Source organism: Anopheles nili, chromosome X (genome assembly GCF_943737925.1).
Source record: "Anopheles nili chromosome X, idAnoNiliSN_F5_01, whole genome shotgun sequence".
NCBI lineage: Eukaryota > Metazoa > Arthropoda > Insecta > Diptera > Culicidae > Anopheles > Anopheles nili.
Genome location: NC_071293.1, coordinates 10,553,133 through 10,577,219, shown reverse-complemented (window position 1 = coordinate 10,577,219; position 24,087 = coordinate 10,553,133). Strand labels below are relative to the sequence as shown.

Genomic DNA, 24,087 nt, shown 5'->3' with positions numbered 1-24,087 from the left:
AACAAATCTTTAAAAATATAAATATAACAAGGCAGAATGAATAATACAACACAACTAAAAATTGACACTTGGATTGGTTTTTATTTCAACAAAATGTGGAATGAAATACGATTTTTTTTCGAAAAAATATAGATAGATACGATTGCGTTGATGTTGATTTTGGATTTGAACGTAAAAAAATAATCTGATATCATTATAATTGGTTTTTGTGTTCTTCATAAGGCCTACAAACAATTTCTCTCGGGCCGGATCAAATCATCTAGCGGGCCGGATTTGTCCCGCGGGCCAGACATTGCCGACCCCTGCTCTAAATGCAAGTCACTTTACTCATAGTTTTTAATCAAACCTCTGATTGATAAAATTCCAATCGATTGCTGTCCTTTAGCAACTCATTTAGGGTTTTATCTGATGGCGTAAACTGCCACCGATAGTGTGTTGAGAATATCGTATTTCCGGACATGTTTGTGCATTTACAGTATCCAAGCCCAGTGGGATATCTCTTTGTAATATTTCTTCTTTTCCTATTCACATCCACATGTGTACACACACACACGCACACAGCTGTACGTTTATTATAGTTTCGTCAAGAAAACTGGCGATACGCACTTTTAGCAATAATGTAAATCGTTTTTACGATAAGCTCGAACTTCGAATTGAAAGAGTGATAGAGACGTGCAGGGATGAAAGCTTATATTTCGCTGCATTTTGTGTATCAATCAACGGAATGTGATTATTCAAGCGAGTTACCTTCCTCCTTATCCAGTGCTCGTCGGCGAATGGAGCGAAAACAAGGCGAAATGATAACGCGGCGAAATGGCAACCACTTGCTATAAACAAAGGTTATAAAAGGCAGCGAGTGAGCGAGCTTCATTTACAACATGTACCGGCGAAGGAGTATTTCTGATTAGTCGTAGCTGGTAGGTGCAATCAGGCGAAAAGGTGATGGTCGACTAATGTACCGATTTGGTTGGAATTTGTTGTTTTCCCGGCAAAGGTTCGCTCGTTCCTGGCTGCTTTGTCTAAACTATGTTGTAGCGTGTGTTCGGTTTACTAATGTGCAAACGAACCCGGCAGTGTTTAACTGATGGTTTTCATCGTTGTCTTCCTTTCGTATATTTTAGATAACATCAAAGGTGCCGCATAACACGAACGCCAACTGACGTTTTAGAAGTTAATATACCTGGGAGGAAATTTTAAACGCATATAGTATATAACATCCACACGGCCACACCAGCAAAAGCGACAGCACTCTGATTGGAAAAGAACACGAAATACGGAACCTGCTGCACAGAAGAACCGGGGCGCATAGGCGGAAGTGGTGGCGGCAGCGGCAGAAGAAGCCGACGACGGTGGGGGAAGAAGCACGGGCCGGCGAGCAGGCAAGGTACAACGGGTTGCAGGAAGCGGCAGCAACGGTGGCGGCGGTCAACGGGCGCTGGTCACTGCCGCAAGGATTACCGGACCATCGAGTGGCAGAAAGCATAGGCAGCACGCTGGAGCAGGCACGAAAGCCAAACCATCGCCCACACCGCCACCAGCGCCACCACCACCACCACCGCCGTCGCCGCCAACATCCGCCGCAGGGCAGTTGGCGGCGCGGAGCGTAGCAACAACGGCCGGACCATCGCCATCGACGTCGGCGTCCATTTGTGACGGTGGTTCCGGCAACATCGCCGGCAAGATGGTGGTAGCGTCGTCCGGGCACGCGTCGGGGAGTGGGGGGCAGCAGCAGGCACGCAGCAGCAATCACCTGCACAAGCTGGCACAGGTGGCCAGCCCGGGTACGGGCATGACACCGAAGGAGCTGTCCGACAATGATGATCTCGCCACCGGGCTGGTGCTTGACACCATACTCGGGTTTCAGACGCACAAGATGAGCCTCAAGTACCGGCCGCTGAAGGCGAACAAGGACGAGATCAAGAACATCATCGAGGAGTTCATTCGCACGCAGAACTACGGCAAATGCTACCAGCAGCTCATCAACGGGAACTGGATGCCACGGTCCGTGTTGAACAAGAACAAGCTCGCTCTCAAGCGGCTGGAGGCACACGTAAGCAGGAGGGACGGGGAAAAGGGCTCCCAGGGAGTGGTGTTGTGCATGATGTTCTCCCTTTTTTTTCTTCTCCATTGTAGATCTACCGCTATCTGCGGGTGTTCGACCAACACTCGGGGTTTGTCATCGAAGCGTGCTACCGATATTCGCTCGAGGGTCAGAAAGGCGCCAAAATTTGCTCGACACGCCGTTGGATGAAGAACGAAAAGATCGAATGCCTGGTGGGGTGTATCGCGGAGCTGACTGAGCGCGAGGAGGCGGATCTGCTGCTTCCGGGTCGGAACGATTTCTCCGTCATGTATAGTTGCCGCAAAAACTGCGCCCAGCTGTGGTTGGGCCCGGCCGCTTACATCAACCACGATTGCCGGGCAAATTGCAAATTCGTGGCCACCGGGCGTGATACGGCCTGCGTGAAGGTGTTGCGTGACATCGAGGTGGGCGAAGAGATCACCTGCTTCTATGGGGAGGACTTCTTCGGCGATAACAACTGCTACTGCGAGTGTGAGACGTGCGAAAGGCGTGGAACGGGCGCGTTTATTGCCCGGCTTGCCGATGGAGCTGCCCTGCTGGGTGGTGAGGCCGGGCTCGGTGTTGGCTGTGTCGCTGGTGCGTCCGGAACCGGTGTTAGTGGCACCGGTGCGGATGGCAGTGATGGTGTGGGGGTCGGCTATCATGCTAGGCTGGCGAGAGCCAACGAACCGGGCATTGGAGTGCCCGGTGCGATTGGATCCGCGAATGGTGGCGTTCGATACCGGCTGCGGGAAACGGACAACCGGCTAAACCGGATGAAGAACAAGCGCAACAACGGGACGGCTGAGATTGGCGGGGTGAAAGCAACAGCCATCGGCAAGGAGCCACCATCAGCGCTGAGTCTGCTTACGGTGCGCGAACTGCGCGATAAAGGCATGACCAAATACGACGCGGAGATGTTGCTCGCTCAGCAAAAGCCCTACTGCACTGGAACAATCGTACCGGCGGTTTCGACCCCTGTCGGGCGACCACAAGCATCCGGAAGTCAGCAAACCGACGAGGTGGCCACCACACGGTTAGCGGAGGGTAGTGGTACAACGGACACACTCGAATCGGACGTTGTGGATGAGCGTTGCGAGAAGAAAACGCTGCCAGCGAGTGGTGGAAGCGGCACGGTGGCTAAAAGTGAGGCCCAATTAAAGCGAGCAACCCGCTCGTCGACGTGCGGGAGTATAGGTACATCACCCGCTGGTGGCAGCAAACCATCCTCGGTTAAAACGTCCGAGACGCAGGAACACCAGCACGCAGAGTCGTCCTTCCACAGTACGGACAAAGCAAGTCAGCAGCAGCACCAGCAAAACCATCACCAGAGCCGAGCCGCCTCGCAAGCACATCGGAAAAACCCTCGCCGAAGGTACAGCAGCTATAGCAGCGTGAGTACGGAGCTATCCAACACCTCCACCGACCGGAAACCGTCATCATCCGTCGGGCAATCGGTGAGGGGTCGGCAGACGCTGGCCGCGAAACGGAAGCGTAAAAAAGAACCCGACCCGGATGGGTCCCAGCGGGCGACATCGTGCGGCGGGAAAGCGACTGTCCGCGGGAAGGAGCTCGTGGATGAGATCATCGTCATCGATGACGATTGCAGCAGTAGCAGCACGCAATCATCAACGTCGAAAAGCGTAGGTGTTGGTGGTTCCTCGGCGAGTACGCTACCGTTCATCGTGCGACGTCCGGTTCCGGATGTGAGAGGCGATCGGAAGCGAAGGGCCAGCATGTACACCACCAGCAGCAGTACCGTTAGCAGCAGCGTAGGAGGTGACAGAGGTATCTATACGTTCCATGACGATCTGCTTGATGGTCCGGCACCGAATGGGTACTACACGCTGCGGAACAATACCCCGTTCCATCATCACCCCGTTTCAGGCCACCAAAATAAGCACCACAATTTGTTCACGCCGGAGCAGAACCGCCGTCCGGGGGCGGTGGTGGATGTGCCAAACGGGCCCGAACCCCTGAGCTACAACGTGGAGAGCCGGCTATCGGGACCGGCTCGAAGGCCGGTGGCTTCGTCGCAGGTCCCAACGACCGCCGGAAGCCGGAAGCGTACATCGGAAACCACCCACCCGGAAGAACCGGCAACGGCGAAACGAACCGTCGAGGACATTCCAGTCATGCGGCGGATCATGACGCGTCGCATGTCACTACGGTACGCCAATTCCACTGGCCACACGACGGCTGAGGGTACGATGCAAGCGACGGGAGGGGATGAAATTAGTCCGCGAGTGACGCGCGGTATGTTACGGCTGCAGGAGGACCACGAGCTGGGGCACGGTGAGGGTGCAAAGCAAAGTAAAACACCCACCGGTGGCACCACCAACCCGTCACGTTCCTCATCCGCTTCATCCGGTGGGACGGGTGTGCCTTCCTCGCGCACGGCCAAACCCGGGTCTGATGAGTTGAGCGACACCGTGAATGGTTGCACGAGTTACGCCCGGTGGTCGATGGGGAGTGGTGAGGGTGAAAACAGCCCAAGAAGTGGACCACAACATCCACCGGTCGTCCTGCCAGCGAACAGAGGCAGCCGGCGGAAGCAGAAATTGCAAACACGTCCGCAACAGGACGATGACGAGGACAAGCTGTTGCAGCATTCGGTTGAAAGTAGCCAGGGTGAACATAGTGGCCGGGCTTCCGCCGGAAGTGGTGGCCGCACACGGAAGCAACCTACACCTACTAAGCGATCGCGTGGAAAGCTCTCGGCAGCTAGCGTGAGGCGACCGCTAAATGGCAAACGAAACGGTGAAAATGGCAAACAAAACGGATGGCAAATTAACAAACAACAGGAGGGACAGAGCACGTTAAGCGAAAGGCGGCCAGCTCAACCAGACGACGATGACGACGAGGAGGACGATATGAATTTATCGCAAATTTTAAGCTTCCAGCAACGAGCGTACGCTGAGTACGGTGCGTGGGCGCAACCATCCACCAACGGTGTCGGAAGCAGCAGTAGCAACGCCAGCAGTGTTCACAACATCCCCACCAGCTCGTCCTTTCTGCTGCAAAAGAAGCTGGAAGTCAGCGACACCGGTGCGGAAGTGATTGTCCTCTCGAGCTCGTCCTCGGCGTCATCGTCGTCTTCCTCCTGCTCGCTAGATTCACCCGGAAGGCACAAAACGCCCCCAACGGCCACCGGTGCGGCTGCCACGAGCGGTTCCGAGCAGCAGGTGAAGCTGAAGCTACGTGTAAAACATCCCACCGGGATGGCAGACAGCGGTACCGATGTGGCCGGAAGCGATCTCACCCACCAGCTGACTGTCGATCGTTTGCAACGTTGGCTTCCGCCGGATGATACGGTGGCACCACGTGCGGCACGCATCAAATGCGTCACGCGAACCGGCACAAAACCCGAACCGGTCACTGCACCTAGACGGAGAAAAGTCATCCGTGAGCCCGGTGCACCGTCGCCGGTGGCTTCCTCGACGAAGGTGCGGGATGTTGTGGTCCCTCACACGGTGGCACGCTTGAAATGCATCCCTCCTGGACGTCATGGAGCGCGAAGTTTACGCACGAAGCGGGATGATCCGCCGGATGGGGCCGGACAATCGACGTCGGTTGGTAGCAGCGAAAGTGCGCGTGTTCCGTTGACTGTTGTGTCGGATGATGACGATGAGGATGACATACTACTGTCGCAGATCATACAGTATGGCAAGCAGCGGCACCAGCAGGCGGCTGGTAGTGGCGGTGGTTTGTTCCAGCAGCACCAAAGCAAGCAGGATGAGCAGCAACAACAACAGCAGCAGCAACAGCAGCAGCAGCAACAACAGCAGCAGCCTCACGGTAGCGATAGCAACAGCATTAGCAGCAGTACGAGCAGCAGTGCGGTGATTAGTTCCTCCACGGCGGTACAACCGGAACAGGAGGTTGTAGTGCGACCGGCGACGACGGCGGCGGTGATGCCCGTCGCAGTTTCCTCATCTACGAGCCACCGGGTGGGACCGTACGATGCCGGAGGCAAATCTGCCGCCGGTGTTCCAGCGTCATCCTCGACGGTGCTGCCGGAACCGTTAATGCGTACACCCGAGCGTCGGTTGAAGCTGACCCTCCGCATGAAGCGTAGTCCTGTGATCGACGAGATAATCGAATCCGGCAACAGCCTGAGCGATGCTGATAATGGCGGCAGTCCGAGTGCGTTCCGGCGCGAGTACGAAATCCTGCGCATGGAGGGGATCGGATTGCGTGAGCAGGATGGAGACGCACAGACGGCAGGACGGCGTGGCCAAACGCGAAGGACACTCACGTACGAAGGGTTGCTGCCGGGTGGGACGGAAGAGTCCGGTATCGGTGCGTTGCAGGATGCCAACCGCCACTACGATGGTGGGCTGTACGACAATGAAGACGATGAAGCGGAAGAGGACGAAGATTTGACGTCGTACAGCAGTAGCTGCAGTAGTTTGGTGTCGCAGAAGCGCAAGAAACGCCACAAAGCGTCGAAAGAGGCGCGCAGGTTGCGCAAACAGGCGAAACGCGAACGTCGCCAGCTGTACGGTGCGCTGTGTGCGTCCCAGCTGAAGCAACAACCGGTGATACCGAAGTATTACGCCTACACGCCACCGGAGGTACCACCGGAGGTGGATGATGGTGAGTTGTTGCCCCCACCGCCAGCACAAGATCCCACGACGACGGTGGACACACCGGCGGCACCACTTTCCGTACAGTCGTTGGCGTACTATCGGGCGCATTATCAAAACCACCCGTCTGTGATACTGCAGCCGACGAGCGCGTTAAATGGCGCGCGTACCGAACCGCCCAATGCTGGTGAGTGGGTTGACAAGCTTGATCTGTACCGGCTTAACGGCGTGATCTCGTCGTCTAGTTCGGCTGTAGCGCCCACTGCCGGTCCTGCATCAGCCACCGGTCCTGGGAAGGTGACACCCACCGAAGGAAGCGGAAACGGTGGCAACGGATTGCCGATGAAGCGCTTGCGTTTGATCCTTGGCAACGAAACGCTTACCCGGGACATTCCACTCACGACCGCGACGTACTCGATCGCGGACACTTCGTCTACGGTGGGTGGTGGTGTGGCCACACCGGTTAACCAGACGACGGTACACAGTTCCGCCGCCACGGCAACGGTCACCTTGTCCACTGTGGCGGCTTCCTCGGGACTTGAAGCACCCCGGATGGGTCTCGAAAGCGTGCTGCAGCGTCCAACACCACCACCGGTGGTGTCCACGATCGTGCGGAACGAGGAAGCGTACAAGCTGCACTTCCCGGTGCCAGGACACGCCATCAACAACACACCGGGTGTGATTGTAAGCCCGGCCAGAGCGGTTCCATTGCAACCACATCCGCCCGTTCCGGTGATGCTGGTGAGCGCCGGTAATGACAGCAACACTGGCGGTAATGGTACCATCGACAGCATCACCAGCACCAGTGGCACCGGAAGTAACGGTTTGGGTGGGTTGATATTGTTGCAACATCAGGCCACACCACCCACGGGTGGTGGTCCTTGCAGCGTGGTTTATCCACCCATCGCGAGTGACGTCGACAGGAGCAGTGGCGGACCGGTCAGTGGATTACAGACGACCGTAAGTATCGGATGGTGGCGACCTCCTCCAGCCAACCGGAATGCACCCATCAGTAACAAGTGTATTACGTAAAGTGGGAGCCAGAAACTGTCAGCTCTTGTACATTTGTACTTCTTCTTTGCGCTGGTAAGACATTGTTTCCGAGGTGTGGCGTGTTCATTTGCGGATGCTTTGGTTTACGTTTTTGGAGTGCAACTGATGCATGTCCTGCTGGCGTTTGTTGGCACTTTGTTTCGCGAACAAAACTGCAACATATGGACACCTTCTACTCTGTCGAAAGCATGGCGGTTATTTTGTATTTCAATACTGCCTGTGGTATCTTAGCCTGCGCTAGTTGTGCTTTTAGATGCACCGATGATAACACGATGAAAAAGCCACACCTCTTTCGGGATGTACTTCCGAAATATATTGCCAAAATACGAGCCGTAACGCTGCTCGTGTTACGTCAAATGATGTAACGGACTGCTCCGTAACGGCTTCGTATCGAGTTCCCGTATAGCAGGCCCCCCCTTGGCAGCTGTGTTGCGCAATAATCGAATATTGTAGCACCCCATATAAGCTGGCCTGTAGCAATAATTTTGAGCCCCCCGATCCCTAACTGAGATCAGAAGAAAAAAAAAACACTGTCGAAACTGTCACGGGCATATGGGTTGGATTTGATTCTCCAACCCGCCAAGCGCGATGCTCTATTGCGATGGTAGAATCACCTCAGACTGTTTGGATACTATTGGTCTAGTCGATGATCTCAACATGAAGCGAGAGAACAATGGGAACGCGCCCCGCCGCGTGATGATATGTGCACAGGACACAGGATGCGAGAGAACTCCTTCCGTGGTTGGCTCATCCTTCCCAAGGATGCGAAGGTATTCCGGCGTTTGCCGGGATACATGGTGTGTTGAAGAGTATTGTAGTTCATAATGCGATTCGTACAAGGGTCGTTGTTTTTAGACTACGTGGATCGCCTTCGAAAGGGCATACGATTGATGTTGGTGATTTCAATCACTTGCAATTTCACTGATTGTGTACAGTAAAGTAGGTTAAATTGTTTTTAAATTTTTTGTGTTATGGTAAGTAATTCATACTCGATGTTAAGGCGCAAGCGATTTTTGGGCGTGCAATATAAATGTTCATGATAGTATTATCCCCCTAGCAGTGGAGGGGTGCTTGATACAGAACAAAAAGGAATAATGTTTTGGAAGGTTAACAATCGCTCATGTCAGGGGTCTCTTCAGTTAAGTTGTTCAGCTAGGTTCTCCAATGCGACTCACATAGAGTTTACGAGTAGACGAAAAATAGCAATATTCGAAAGTGTTTGGTCTGAAGGAACCTGAATCACCTTAGGTCCTGTGATTGTCTCTAAATCACACAAAAACTCATGCGACCCTTAGGCATTTTGAGACGAACCGCATTAGCGTTCTAGGCGCTGTTCATGTGCAGCATGAATGGCTCGAACTACGGTTTTATTTTTATCAAGGCTTTAGGCTCGAAAAATCAGATTGGAGACCCCTTGGTGTATGCTAAAATTTTTCGCGCCCTGTTCCGTTGAGGTGTTTGCACGTTAGCTGACAGAAGAACACACATGCTGAACGATCGTCGTAACATCGATATTACTGGGAGGATATGGCCGGGCAGGTGTGCCCTCGCGTGATGTGTGTAAAAAGCTCTTGGCAGTTAGTAAAAGCGACTGTACTTCGTAGACACGACAACAACTGTAAGCAGGTGTAAACCTTAGACGATACCGAGGCGGCTTGATTTTATTAGACTCTAGTCCAAAACGAAATGAGTAGTCATTTGATGATGCGCAAATGATTTCGGTGGCCAGAATTTAGTTTGAAGACGGAGGATTCAGACCAGAGATATTTATAAACTATTGTCTGGATTAGATCTTGTTTGATCAGATATAGGATACTATTAGGTGCGCTACTAATTTCTTGCTATTCTTCCTTCCACAATGCCTCCAAACAAATTTTGGCAAGTAATATAGACATCCTAATGGCTTATTTTGGGACAAGAGGTTTACTACCTCGCACTGTCTTTTTAACGATTTATTTTAATGTATTTTTTACACTTTTTAATGTATTTTTATTTTAGAAAAAATATGGATAATTACAATTTATATAATTCGATCCGAATCCATTGGGGAGTTCGATGGTCGAAGCGTTAGCGTGCGTAATTTTGAGAATAAATGTTTCTCGGATTCGCAGACGTGTCCAGAAGAGTGGGTCACATTCTTCTCGACTGATGAGATCGTAGCAAGTGATGTGGGTTTGAAAACTGGTTCATCATATCCGCGCTTGTCCACTAAGCGGTCCGGACCTTTAGTACCGGAACGGACCAATTTTATGAACAAAATGTTGTCAGCAATTATACTTATAAGTTTTGTCACCATTATTCATATTCTGAGGGTTTTCTTTTTTTAGAAGCACGATAGAGATGTTACCGTTCCATATGAGGACGATTATTTGCCCTGTTGAATTTTTATGTTGCTGTTCTCTTGTGATTTTATTTAGAACGTTAACGCTTGTTTTTTTTTTTTTAATATTGAACTCCTTGAGTGCCGCGTCACCTAAAAGTTCGTGATAGCAAATTTTTCAGGCAGCTATGTCATCCGCTTTTGGGCTCAAGCGACATTCTCAGAAACCCGCGTTTTCGCGGGGCCGGCTGTCAATGTCTAAAAGTGCAATTTAGTTAAAAATAGTGAAAACTTAGTAGCACACCTAGTCTTAGTGTACGAAACGAGTGCAATCCACCTGAGATATCTGTATCTGAACAGCTAAATAACATTTTTTGACGATGTAAATTCATTGGTGATCCGTAATAAGAAATTTAAATATCTTTAAAAGTGTATACTTTGTAACAGAAACGTTAGGGCCACAAATGAAATGGCTTCATGCAGGACCGCTACTCTTGTCTGTTCAACTACATTTGACAATTTGAGTGCCACGTCACCCAAAAATGGGTGATGGCAAAATTTCCCGGGATGTCTCCTATTTTTGGGTGACTGCATAAACGAAATTTTTTCAAGTAATGACAATTTTCTGGTCCAATGTTTTCCTTCCGCACAGTATTTTTGCATTTTGCAAACATATCCGGTTCTAGTTTCGCATAGCATACGGCAAAGTAGACCGTACTTTACAATTTTTGCCGGATTGAATGTTTTTATAGATATTTTTTATGTTACATGGGTAAAATGTTACAAAATGATAAAAGTTTTCAAACAGTTCCATCAGAAACGTAAACTTACGATATACTAATATCGGAATTTACTCTTCGAAAGTGATTATTGCAGAAATTATTACGTCAGTCTTGCGAAATTCTCAGAATGCCGCGTTTTCGCTGGCATTCAAGCGATAGTTTCAGAATCCCGCGTTTTCGCGGGGCCGACTGTCAATGTGTTAAAATTGAATCTTATACGAAAGTGGGCCTAATCTAGAGCATCTTCTTCTTTACTGGCCCGCTCACAATTGAGCACGTCGTACTGACATGGCCTACCTTGCTAAGCTTAGCCAAGGCTTTCATGACTTTTTTAATTACTCGTAGCTGGATAGTCAGTCCTGCGTACGGGTGGGGAGGAGGGGGGGGTGGTGCCGCACGCTTAGGCTTCGGCTATCTAACTTCCCATCTTCGACTGAAATAGTCACTTTTTATAGCCAAAATAACGAAAAGATTTTCTCAAGAGTCTTAGTTTTACGAACCAATAGCCGCTAGTGGCCAACTACTGTGTCAATGTAACTTATTTCAGTGTAACTCCGTCGCCTTTCCTTGGATTTCAAACACTCCACACACCCAACCTATCTAAATTTTAACTAAATGATCCCACTCGTTGAAGTGTTGTCAATAAACAGGCTGCCACTACATTACAGAAGGTATTGTGCTGCGAAGTATTAGTACGTAGAAAAAATCATTCAGATAATGTTTCATCTAACTCAATTTAGAGCGTATTTATAAAAACCGAAGTGTTAACAATTGGAGCGTGACTTCCCGAGATGTGCGTGAGACGTCATGTTCCGCCATTAACTGCAAATATGGACAAAACCATCCTGTTTGAGAGAGGGCACACGCCCGCCGTATCTGACCGGGGTTTAGCGTTACAGCTCGCTATATTAGCCAGAGCTAATATTTGTTCTTATGAGTTAATCTAATTTTACGGCTTACTTCCTTACCGTATTCGTATTGTGCAAAGGACGATGCGTCGCGTCCGCGTCCCTTGGGTCGTTCGCCATTAATGTAATTTTCGTTTCATGGTTGTAGGGTTCTTTGCGTGAAAAAAGGGCATGCTACAATAGGCGAAAGAAGAAACAAAAAACCACATCCCACCACCCCCCACGGTGTGGAAAGGGATGTGGTCCGCAGGAAAAAAGAAGAAAAAGAAGAAGAAGAAAGAAGCGTAATCAATGTAGGGACAAACTTGTGACATGAAACGCTATCGAATCGCGCGCGCGATCGAACATCGTAACATAATAATGCGATACTGACGTGTAATTAGATGTAATAAGCTCGTAGACTGACTGGAGTTGGATGAATAAAACGGTCTCACCACGTACTGCCATTTCATACTACTTTCTCTCTTCTTCTCTCTTTCACCGTCTTTCCGTCTAGCTCTCCCTTTCTCTCTATTTCTCTTTCCCAATCGTTCTCTATCCATTTCTCTTCTTTCTCCTCTGTCATGCGATCCGTTAAAAAAAAAAAGAAAACACTAAGCCAAGGGAAATCTTAAGATTAGTTTGTAATTTTGTGAGAAGCCCAACGACAGGAACGATGCGAACAAAACCATGCCATGGCAGGAGTCGACGTTAGATTTAAGAGCCGGTTAAGTACCGGTACCGGTTGCGAGGGTGTTACAGAAAACCCCCAGATAGCACACATAGCTGGAAACTTCCGCCTGGCCCGGCTTAGGGTGGCCCACCCCTCAGTGAGAAGGGTGGGAAAACGTTTGTGATTTGTATCGGCACCACGTTGTGTGCCCGGATGCTGAGCAGGTTCGCCAATGGGCAGGTCACTCCTGCAGAGAAGCTAGAACACTCTAGAATGCACTGCACACCAGCCAGTTGGGCGAACTTGAGGGCAGTGAAGCGCTTCTTCATCGAAACGGTGGAGCAATTCCGGTGTTCCGGTCGCGAATGTGCGATCATTATGCTTTTTTCTTGTCTTTCCTTTCGCCAGCGAAATCTTTCAGCTCACCGTGACAGCTCGGTTAGCTTTTCCGTTTTGTTGCGGTCTTTTCCTCTGAGCTGGGAAAAGCGATCGCGTTCACGACCGGCAAGCTCCAGCCCCCTGATGAGTCGATGGATAATAAAGCGTACGCTGATGGCAGCCAAACCAAAAGTTAAAAAAAAAAAACAAATGGTGTATAGGAAACTGGCAGAGAGGATCGATAGAGGGGAGTGCGGCTTTCTTCGCGCCCCCGAATGCAGGATGTGAACCGTTGCTGGCCAGGACGAAAGACCCCGAAGCGAGGGGGGACGAGAGACTAGGGAGAGGTTGAGACGAGACGAGGGAAGGTATAATAAGCAAAGCAAGCGGCGAGGGGGGTGATGAGGATAGTAGAAGGCAAACGAAAATTCCCGGCGTGAGAGCGCGCGCGAACCAGGACGAATGGAAAAAAGGACCCACGCTCTGTACGGCTTTTTCGCTGAAAAGAAAACAGAAAAAGCAAAACAAAAACGGAAATTCAAAATGAACGATGATTGTGATAGTCAAAATGGCCGTGCGGAGGAGCAGCCTGGTGGAGGGTGCGTGGAGGATGGCGAGAAAAAGGACGAAGAAGGGGCGGGGGAAGGGAGTGGGCGCAGGAGTAGCTGGGTGATGTTGTGAATACTACGACTAATTTGAATGTGTAATGATTATGAAATAGTTTAGCATCTAACATGAAATACAAAACAGATATTAGGCGTGCTGTTGCGAATACGGAGCAACAAGATGCGAGTAATGGTAATTATGGTAATCATAAACGATAAATTGCAAATAAAACATATAATAGAAAGCAATTCCGTCGCTCGTGGGTGTGTTTCCGTTCAAAATGGTTCCGTCAAAAGAAACAAAAGGAAAGAAATGGCTGCACGCAGGTGAAATATGGCCGCCGTCCGTCAAAACGCTTTCCAGTGTGCGTGTGCGTGTGCGATGGTTGAACCGTTTCATTCGCATGTTGACGTTGACGTCTCCGAGGGAACCGAATCGAAGGGTTAAAGGATTAAAATTATTACGCCCCCAAATGCGGTACCCGAACCAGGACGAAATGGCAGTTCCTTCGCTTCACGTGACTTCCGCTTCCGTGCGTGTCGTTAATAATAAAATGAGCAAGCAAATTGAATTATTTTTGCTCCACCACCATCAGGGGCCCACGTTTTTGCCTGTCCGCTTTTCGGGATTTTTCGTGAGGGGGGGGGGAGGACGGGGAGGGGGGTGCGTGTTGTTGCGTGAGTTTGGAAAATTGAGCCTTCGTTCGGTTGCTTTACGCGCGTAACCTAGATTGGATGTGCCTGTTGTCTGTGCTGGTTTTTCTTTTTTTTTGCTGAGTTTTTTGCCCCCTCCCCCTCCCCCCCATGAGCCTCTCTCTCAAATCCCACCCTACCTTGGGGCCTCGGAAAATGCCTACACCGGTATGGCGCGCGTGGTTCCCGAAAATGTTTGGCTACCCTTTTCGCGGCCCGGTTGGAGTTTTTTGGCGAGTTACTTACGCCGAATGGGGTGGGACATAAATTTCAATCACCCTGACAGGGTAGAACAGTTTGCCAAACGTCCACGGGAGTCGGTGGGGAATGGGGGGGATCGGAAAAACCGACAACTTTTGGCTGGGGTGTGTTTTTTTTGTGCTCCTTCCTTCGGTAGAAAGGGTTAGCTAAACATACACAGGAAAAAATAAAAAAAAACCAAGAAATGTGCGATCCTAAACCAGCTTGAACATCGCCAGAAATGAAACATGAGCACGGGGCAAGACTTGGGCCATGGGTAGGTATGTATTATTTCAGCTGTCTGCCCTTCGCAAGTTGCGCCCTTTCCACCGATGCGTGGCGCGTGCACCAAACGATCGATTTTGGGGAGGAAAAACACCCGTTTTGCTGGGCCAGGCTGTGGATGCTCGGCTTTGGATGCTTGACAGCTCTCGGGAGGAACAAGGAAACAAGCAGCAGATAAGAATGAACGAGATAGAGAGAGAGCGAGGGAGAGATCATGTGCAGTATTATGAGTCGCCAAAAAGTCACCAGAACTGGCGAGCTGATCAGGTGATCTGGGTGTTGGATGTTCTGCTGGCTAGACGTCGAAATTTCAACACGTCCTGTTGGCTAATGTGGGACCTTTTTCATCTTCAAATATTATTTTTCTTGACCACAGAAGAATGCAATCATTTTCAGGCGCTCTTACTTCGCTCTAACATTGGCTGGGGTAACATATTTGAGCTGGAATTGTTCCAGGCACAAATGCAACTCAGCATGTACAGCTTCCTTTTTAGGATTGCTTCTATAGCTGTTTTTCCACAATTCTGAGAAAAACATTGATGTGCAGTTTTTAACATTTATCAGAGTGCTGTTACAGGAGCATGAGAATGTCAACGAGAAATTTAAGCAGATCGAGATCGTTTATAGTCCTTTTTATAGTTAGTGAATGACTTGAATCTGAACATGTTCCGTGTAACAGTGCAAGGTGTATTTAAATTCTACGTTAATCGTATTCTGGCGCTAACTTGATAAAAAATGCCGGAAGTTAGCGTTAGTTGGAAAATTGGTATGATACTTATTCGTTCACCCAATTCGGTTCGTTATCCTGTTCCACGAGGCACCTGCCAGAGGAGGGAACGATGGTTGTTGCGGAGGGGTGATTAACTTGTTGCTGGTTCGCACCAACACACCTACATCGGATCTCCCACGCCGCTACCTTCCCGTCACCCTGTATCCTGGGAAATTTCCTGTTTTCCACGCTTCCCTTCGTGTCTGAGCCTTCTTTTTTTCCCAGTCTCAGCTGCCCCAAATCTCCCACCAGTAGCGGGAAATAAATTTTTTATGTGTACTACTACATGCTCCCACTCGTTCCACCATTTTATGTTCCTCATCCACATGGCTGGGTCACTTTGTTTGCAGCAGGAGCTGGAGTGTTCGCTCTACGCGCATTCGCATTGCTGGTACGTGCAAGTCGACCTACACAGGAACCCAAAAAAAAAAACAGAAAAGAAAAGAAAAGAGAAAGCCAAAGAGAGCGAGAACACTGCCGGAGGATGGGAGGATTCCAAAATACTGCAGGTTGGTGGCGTTTATCACTGCACTGTGAGCCAACAACTCGCTCTCGAGCTCTCCCGGGCTCTTATCACTGGACTCTGTGTTCCGCATCGCTACTCTAAAGGAGACGCACAAGGACATCTCTTTCTCGCTCACTCTCATCCCATTGCTCGCGTTTGATATCCTTGCAAGCTCTCTCAATCGATGGGGCGCGTTTGCCCGAGCAAAACGTGGCCACAAACGTTTTCCCACCAGGAAAGAGCGCAACTTTTCGGACGACCCAAAGGATTCGGACGAGTTCGGCTCTCGCGGCGAAACCTCTTCAGGCGCGTGTACTCTCGCTAGTTTAGAGTTTTCATGCAAAACCCTCCCCAACCCTCACATCCTGGCATCCTTGCTGCCACAAAGGATAACGCCACTGCGGACGATACGCACACGCACACATCCGCAGCTTGGCACGGGGAAGCTGGCGAAGGATAAAAATTACATTCACGGGTTTTTGCTTCAGCACGACTGGTCGTGCACCCGTCCCGAAAGGCTTCCCGAGCCGCAGGAAGCAAGGATACTTCGCCTCCGCATCATCTCGAGCAGGTTGGGAAGCGAAAAAGCGCTTCGCAAAAACTCGCAACCTAAGAGCACACCTTTAACGCGGTTCATCCAGCATTTGTTCGCGTGACAAGCGATCGTGTCAGTGGAGTCCTTGCGACGCTGGTGTGCGTTTGTGACAACCACCTGTTTCACGGGTTGGTCCGGGAGTTCCGGTTTGCTGGCACGGGAAGAGGTTCAACGCATGGCGCAGGCTGGTAGTGGTGTAGGGAAAAACTGCAGCGAACCCGCAAGGAGCGAACCAGTACGCATCGCGTGCGCCTGTATGTAGGCAAACCGAGAGCAGACGCGAACATGATGCTGCCTGCTGAGATTGCGAACTGTCGCGGATGTTGGCTGGGTATGGCACGGTTGCTGGGTGAGTATGCAGTGCATCAAGCCAAGCCTGAAGCGTGTGTATGCGTGGCACTGGAGGGCGAAGACTTCGCGATGGTGCAGTGCCGAAAATGGAGCAGTACAGCCTGCTCGCTTGCCAGGAGCAACAGTGTTGACCGATAGAAGCATATCGCTCCCACCAAAGACGGTGGTGGGGCTCGTTTACTGCCCGATTACACGATGAGTGAACGTTCGGAAAAACAGGGAGAAAAAGAAAACGGACACGGACACCTTACGCTTACGTACTAGCTCTCACGCACGCCACTGTTGACAATCCATATCAGGGACGCGTTTGCTCCTGTGCCTTTTCGGGACGCGTGTGAGAGAGAGAGAGAGAGAGAGAGAGAGAGAGAGAGCGCGTGATAGGCCGTAAAAAAGACATTTTACACGGCGGCTGGCGTTAAACACCGACCATCAAAGCTAATCAAAGCGATAAATAAACGCAGCATCGTAGTGAGAACGACAAAGCGAGTGAGAGTGATGAGTGAGATAGATAGTGATTTAGATAGACAACCCGGGATCCATCTGGGGCCCGTGTGGTTTCCTCCGGTAGTGAGCACGTTCGGTGAACGTTTGCAATAGTGAGCTAAGCTGCCGTGAGATAAGGCGTCTGCTTTTGCTCACTAACCCGAGCGCGATCGACGCGTGAAGCGCTGCGCTTTGCACAGGTATAGGTGCCGATCGGTCGATAGCCGGTTGCCGAAAGGTCGCCCCAAGAGTGCCAGCTGGCCTGGCTGCTGCCCAGGCTCGGTGGTGCTGGTCCGAACATGCCCGACCAATGCGAGTACCGCACGGAGACGTCACTAACGCTGACAACAGTCAGCGAGGTGCTCGGCCACACAGACGGTCCCGGGCGCGAGCAAGACAGTGCAGTACGCGTTCGGCCGTCGTGCCGACTGGTGTGTGGTGAGTTTGCGGACGCTTTCGTGTTAAGTGATAGAGCGGTGGCTGGGTTCCAGAGGTCTTAGAAACCGGTGGGATAACGCACCGGTGGGTTACGGGGACCAGGAAGCTGTTTTGGGCGAGGTGAACTTACAAAAAGAGCGCACAATCGTGATACAGTGCCAGAAACCTTCGGTAGGTTGTAGGAGATCTTAGGTAGCGAGCGAACGAGTAGACCCCCACGATGGCAGGTGTTGGAGAGAACGGTAATAGGGGAGCCAACGAGGAGGTTGCTGCCGCAATCAACCAGGACAGTGCCAATGGGGTACCGGAAGTGCCCGTAGTTCCGGAGGTGTCCCCAGCAGACCTCATCCGCCCGGAACGGGTGGCCACATTCAAGGCCGAGCTATTGAGCTTCCTCGGTGAACTTGTTCCGCAAGATCCAGCACCATGGGAGATCGGTGTGTTTGAAGGATATGGCCGGGGTCTAGTGGCAACACGTGACATCGCCGTCAACGAGCTGGTGTTTGTTGATCGCCCAATTTTGGTGGGTCCTCGAGTCAACAACTACGAGGTGATCTTTTGTGCCAGCTGTTGCCGTATCCTGCGTCGACTGCAACTCTGCACTGGTGGGTGTCGATTACCCATCTGCTCCAGGTGCGACTTTTCCGTTGGGTCGGAGTCCCCACACGCGGCTGAGTGCCGGTTGATCCAGAGCTGGCAGCCAAAGGACGCTGGCAGGTACTCCAAGAACATCCTGTACGCGCTGACGTCCATTCGTGGCTTCCTGCTGTCAGAACGTGACCGTTCGATCGTGATGCAGATGGAGGGACATCCACCGCGGAAGGAGATGACGACTGAGATTGAACGTCTGCTGAAGGACGGGTACTTCTGGAACCTGGATGGAGAAGGTCCTGCTGTGCGCTATCTGCGCCAGCTTGTGAACGTACTCAACACGAACGCATTCGAGACGAGCCGCATCGTGGCGGATGAGGAGAACAACGATCACGAGATCATCCTGCGCGGGTTGTACATACTCGGGGCGCTCATGAACCACTGCTGCCGGCCAAACGTGCGGTATGTGTTCGATGAGGAGCTGCGGATGCGTGTGTACGCCTCTCGACCGATCCGCAAGGGTGAGCAGATCATGAACAACTACTCGAAGATCCTGTGGGGTACGCAACATCGCATCATTCACCTGTGCTTCTCGAAGAACTTCCTGTGCTGCTGCGACCGGTGCAAGGACCCAACGGTGAGTTTGCTTTGTCCAGGCTCTGCTTTGCTCAGGTAGCTTCCTCCCGCACGACGCGGGCATTCGTTATGCTGCTGTATATCAGCCAAAAATAGCACAACACAACATCTCCCAGCTCTGGCGGGTGATACGTTATTTATATTCTCGCGATGTACTCGTAATCCGATGCTAGGGAGTAATCTATGGACTCGCCCCCTTCGTGCGCGGCCCTTTTTCGCCAGCACGTGGTGGACATCGATACTGCTGGGTCGGTGCCATCAACACACCGCACCCGTAACAAACCATGCAGCCCCGGGATGCACTGCTCGTTCACCAATAAATTATGTCGTACCGCAAATCTCAGCTGCTCAGCCGAGTCTGGCGGAGCTCTGGTTCTACATCTACACACCGACCGGAATAGGGCCATGGTGAGGTGTTTGAATTCGCTAAGCATAAGCGGCTATTTTGAGACTTTTTTTTTTGTTCTTCTCTCCTCCCGTGTCATATTGTGGTCGATATATTTTTGGACCACGCGGTGTACCGCGGAAGGTTTTGCGTGGTCACGCAGATGTGCTGCATGTGTCCATCGGTTGGTTAGTAGCGCGCTCGCGCAAGGGTTCTGCGTGGGTTCGTTGTTTGGCCTGGTCGCGGCTTTTTTCCCGCTTCTTCTTTCGAGCTCAAAACACCACCATATGTGAAGACACAGAAACACAAAAGGAGGGACTTCTCCTCCGATCGGTCTCTAGACACCCTCGGGGTTTGGTGAGTTGAAGCTACACGCCGTGGAGTGCCAAGAGTGGCGACAAATGCTGCGTTTAATTGCTGTCACTGCTTGTTGAGGTGCGCATTTCATCGCCCCGTTCGCGTGAGTTCGCGCGCTCGACCACGTGGCCGGTGGTTGCGTGCGGTTCGCTGGCTGCGTACTGACCTGCAGCTTTTTGAAAATCGCTAGCCTGCTACCAAGCGGCAGGCCATTTTTGAGGGGAGGTTTTTTTTCCCCCTGCCATCTAAGGGTTGAAATAGGAGCCGAACAACTTCTCACCCCTAAATGCTGACGCCAGTGACATTGGAAGGAAAAAAAATATTAAAAAAAAAAACATGCAGCAAAAGCGGATGAGCTTCCAACTGCACAAATAGCGGGCGCGGAGAATTTCGCTTACATAAAACCCCCGGATGCTCCCGGTCGCGTCCGTTTTTCCTTCACCCCTCCCGCACTTCTCTTCTTCGCCCGATCGTGCGACGTTTCGGCCCGTTTTGGCAGCGGTTGTCTTCGAAATATTTCTTACATTTCAAAACGAATCAATCACCTCTCGCGACGGTGACCTTTGCGAACGGGCAGCAGAAGCAGGAGGTTGTATTTTTGTGTTCGGCCTGTTTACCGCACGCTATTTACGGACAAAACGGTTCGAGCTATGCTGGGTTTGAACCGGAAGGGTGGCTTCCGGAGGGGAGTTGCTGGCCCCCCAGCAGCGAGTCGGTTCATATTTTCTGCCAGCTGATCGGACGGGCGGCATTGACTGATGGATTGATTTGTAGCGTCAGCTTCATAATTACTCCACGGGTTGGTTGCATAATTGTTCCGGCCAGCTGCTTGCGCGGGACCGGAACTGCTTTGTTCTGTTTCAGCCATGCCCTTATTTGGCTTTGCAACGGACGCAGCCAAGTTGTGGCATTTTTGTCTCCCTTTTTTTTTATTTTTGATGTTTTGCCAATTCGACGAACAGAACGATGGCTCGCACTGCGGCATTTTTCAGCGTCTGCCAGCGACATTATGAATATTCATGAAACTACCTGCCCGGTAAAGGTTCCGGTTTCTTCGCGCGTTGCTTCGGTTGCGTTTTTAAACATTCCCAAGGATTTCCAAAGCGCCATGCCAAACCTTGACGGCCCTTCGGAATGTCCTCGATGAAGAAGCCAGCACCTGAGCGTGTGTGAGTGGGTGGATTTTTTTTGCTCTTTGGATCAATGTCGGAAACAGATCATTATCGTCAGCAAATGTGCAATAGTAATTTTTTTTTTGATTTTTTTCCTTCTTCTCGTACGCATTTGTCGCCAACGGAGAGCAATTTCCCTACCGAGGGTGTCCTGAATCGTGGAGAACGAATGGGAAAGGGCGGAACTGGCACTGAAATCCGGCATCGGGCCAACGAGGCGATGCAGTCCATAAGGATCATAATTATTTTTATGCTTCCCCAACCACCGCAAAAGATAGATCGCACTCGGGCGATAAAATAACTTCATAAAGTTGGATGACTAAAAAAAGGAAAAACGCGCCTCCTGCATGTCTCGCAGAGTTTCGCCGCAGAATGTGTAAGAGTGAGAGCAAGCGAAAAGAGCGAGTGAGAAAGAGCATCAAATGGATCCGCTCTAGCCATGGTTCGAGTGGTTTTGCGTGTCGGGAAACTTTAAAGTACTACTCCTCGTGTTTAAAGCCACCTTAGCAGGACGATGAAGCAACAAAAAAAGGCTAGCGAATGGTTTTGGACGCCCCGTTATGAAGTAGGGATTTGCGTTTTTGTTTTTCCTGTGCGGTTGGTGAAGGATTGATGGAAACCGTGGAAAGGCTACCAACATGCAAGAACAGACGGAAACTATCAGGTGGACGTTGGACGTACTGCTGAAATTGGTCAAATCGTGCGACCTAAGGGAAGGTGGCGTTGCTAAACGAGCTCCACCGATGTTGCCGTGTTTGCGTTCGTCCCTTGGGAAGAGACGGTCAGTGTATTTTCAACCTTCCCTTGTCGACATTTAACTCCCAACGGTCACGAAGGTGTCTTCCTGTGAGTCTCGCACCTAGACTGGTCGAACAACTGACGAAATGGCGAGCACGGTATGCGTGTTTGAGGTCCTGTGAGGTTTCCTTGCATGTTCCCCAAATCGATTGGCGTTGTGCATTTGTCCGGGCTTATATTCGCATCCTAAAGCAGTTACTTTTTCGAGGTATTTCTAAACATCATTCACGCTATTAAACGTTTCACGGAGGACTAAAGAGTTATTCAAAATCTCGCATCTTTGAAAGGCCAGGAAATGGCCAGTTTATGAACTAAGAAGTGCAGAAGTTGCTAATGATGACGTTGTCACTACACAGGAATCAGGTACCTACCTGGGCGCTCTTAAATGCGTCCGCGAGAGCTGTCCTGAAGGTCGTCTGCTACCGATCAACCCACTCAAGATCTCCTCCATGTGGCGATGTGACCGATGCAACCTGAACATGGACAACATCAAGGCGACCAAGATCCAGGAGATTGCCGGTCGCATGATACTAAACAACGCGATCAAACGCGAACCGAGCTACATCATCGACTATCTGAACGATCATATCTTGAAGTTCCTGCTGCCCACGAACCAGTTTACGGTGGAGTTGAAGCTCCAGGCGATCAAGAAGATCCAAGCCAGTCAACCGCTGGCTGAGCTGCGCGAGAAGGAGAAATACTGCCTGGAGATCCTGGACGTCCTCGAGCGGCTTAACTACGGCGAGTGCTTCGTAAAAGGCGTGCTCTGCTTCGAGCTGTTCGTGACACGCGTCACGATCGCGAAGGTGCTAAACGAGAGCGATGTAAGTAGTAACACCGATGGTGTACTTCAGCAACTAAAACCAGCGTTTCTTGTCTGTTTCTTGTCACCTGCAGATTGCGACGGAGGCGTCTAACTTGGAGCAGTTGCGCACCGCCTGGCAGATACTGCGTGCTAGCGGCAACCGGCCCAAAGACCTTCAGCAACTGGTTGTGACTTACGGGATCGAGTGATGCGTGACCGGTTCCGGGGATGATCCCGGTCGGGACGAATCCAACACCCGCTATACGTAGACCGAAGGCTAACGCTCTTGTACAAAAAACATATCGACACCTCGCGACAACACGTCTGTTATTTCTTTTTTTTTCACACGTTTTCCACGGCACTGGCATGTACGGCCGTGGAGGGGTAGCAACCTGTTCTTTCCACAGCACTGGCAGCGTAATGCGGGAATTATAGACAAAGACAAAGACAAAAAAGGAAGGAGAGTGAGAGAGGTAGAGGAAAAGTGAGAAGAATACGAAGTAGATAGGGTCAGAGAAATGGGAGTTAGATAGAGGTTAAAGATGAAGCGATCAGGTACTTTGCAGCTGCAGACCCGGAAGGCAGTACATTGTTTGTGATTTTATTGTGTGGGTTTCAACATATACACTAAAGCACACGGTGAACGTTGTAGCGTGGAGGTAAGGATGCCAAGGATGGCGTTACTGTCCTAGAGAAAGGTACCAAGTAGCTTGCCCCGCGTAGGGGCGTACGTATATGGGCAACTCTTAGCCCTAGGTTTTTTCCACATTGATTGCATATTTTGAACAATTTTCTCACGTGTGTGACGGTGAAGGCACTGACGAAGTTGAAAGCAACGCACTGCTCACGATTGAACTTGAACAATTTTTCTCTTCCGTGTTTGTTACTGCACTAAAGCTCAAATGATAGCACTGATAGCAAACCGGCAGACGTTCGGGTGTGTTTTTAGCGGCGAATCGAGGTGTCGGGACGAAATGCTACAGGGTGCATTTTGGACGAGCCTAAACATTATGCAACATATCGTTCGCCGAGCAGTGACGGGAGGTGTATAACACGACTTTTTTCCCTTTCTTCTCCTCGTATCTTATCTTTCAAAATCGTACCAAAAAAAACAGGATTAGAGTTACATGAAAATTACATAAAAAGACAAAAATACCTAGTGATACACTATTCCGAAGGCCGTCTCGGGCAGGGGTGTTGATGATGCCATGCTACACCTTCACCTGATTCTACCTTCGATTTGTCCTGTTCCAATTTTTCGCTCTTTTGCTATGCTCTAGTGCAAGCGCTCCCTTAATCATACCGACTACCGTGACAGGTGGTCCAATCGGTGTATTTTTCGGCATATATACTGACTCTTTATATCACATGAATAATAACATCGAGGCATGTTTGATGTACACTACCGGATTGGATCTTGAAATAAAGTGAAATGAAGGCCAGCTCTCTCGTACTGTATTTAATTGGAAGCGCCAGTGAAAGAACTTGGAAACGTCGGAAGACATTAACACCGGTTAACACCGCTAGATGGCGTGACGGTTTGTGTCTTTGCTTAAGTAGACTATAATTCTTAGTAATTCTTCAATCCTTCTTTACTAGTCGAGCGACAGGAATACGCACACGAAAATGCGCACG

General features: G+C 50.6%; 1 protein-coding gene across 1 annotated transcript; it reads left to right on the top strand.

Annotated features, from left to right (window-relative positions):
• Nucleotides 1-1,681: 1,681 nt before the first annotated feature.
• Nucleotides 1,682-23,849, top strand: LOC128728956 (uncharacterized). Its single transcript, XM_053822607.1, has 6 exons — nt 1,682-2,050; nt 2,134-5,788; nt 5,990-6,276; nt 6,376-7,611; nt 22,004-22,471; nt 22,545-23,849. The coding sequence occupies exons 1-6, from the start codon at nt 1,682-1,684 to the stop codon at nt 22,659-22,661; spliced, it is 6,132 nt and encodes a 2,043-aa protein (XP_053678582.1). The 3' UTR covers nt 22,662-23,849.
• Nucleotides 23,850-24,087: the final 238 nt, after the last annotated feature.

What these genes read in the sequence shown, in the direction of transcription:
- LOC128728956 (XM_053822607.1), top strand. Translation starts at nt 1,682, where the DNA reads ATGGTGGTAGCGTCGTCCGGGCACGCGTCGGGGAGTGGGGGGCAGCAG. An exon ending in TGCGTGAGCAGGATGGAGAC is followed by an intron (nt 6,277 to 6,375) that starts GCACAGACGGCA and finishes GGTGCGTTGCAG; the next exon opens with GATGCCAACCGCCACTACGA. An exon ending in TCAGTGGATTACAGACGACC is followed by an intron (nt 7,612 to 22,003) that starts GTAAGTATCGGA and finishes GTCACTACACAG; the next exon opens with GAATCAGGTACCTACCTGGG.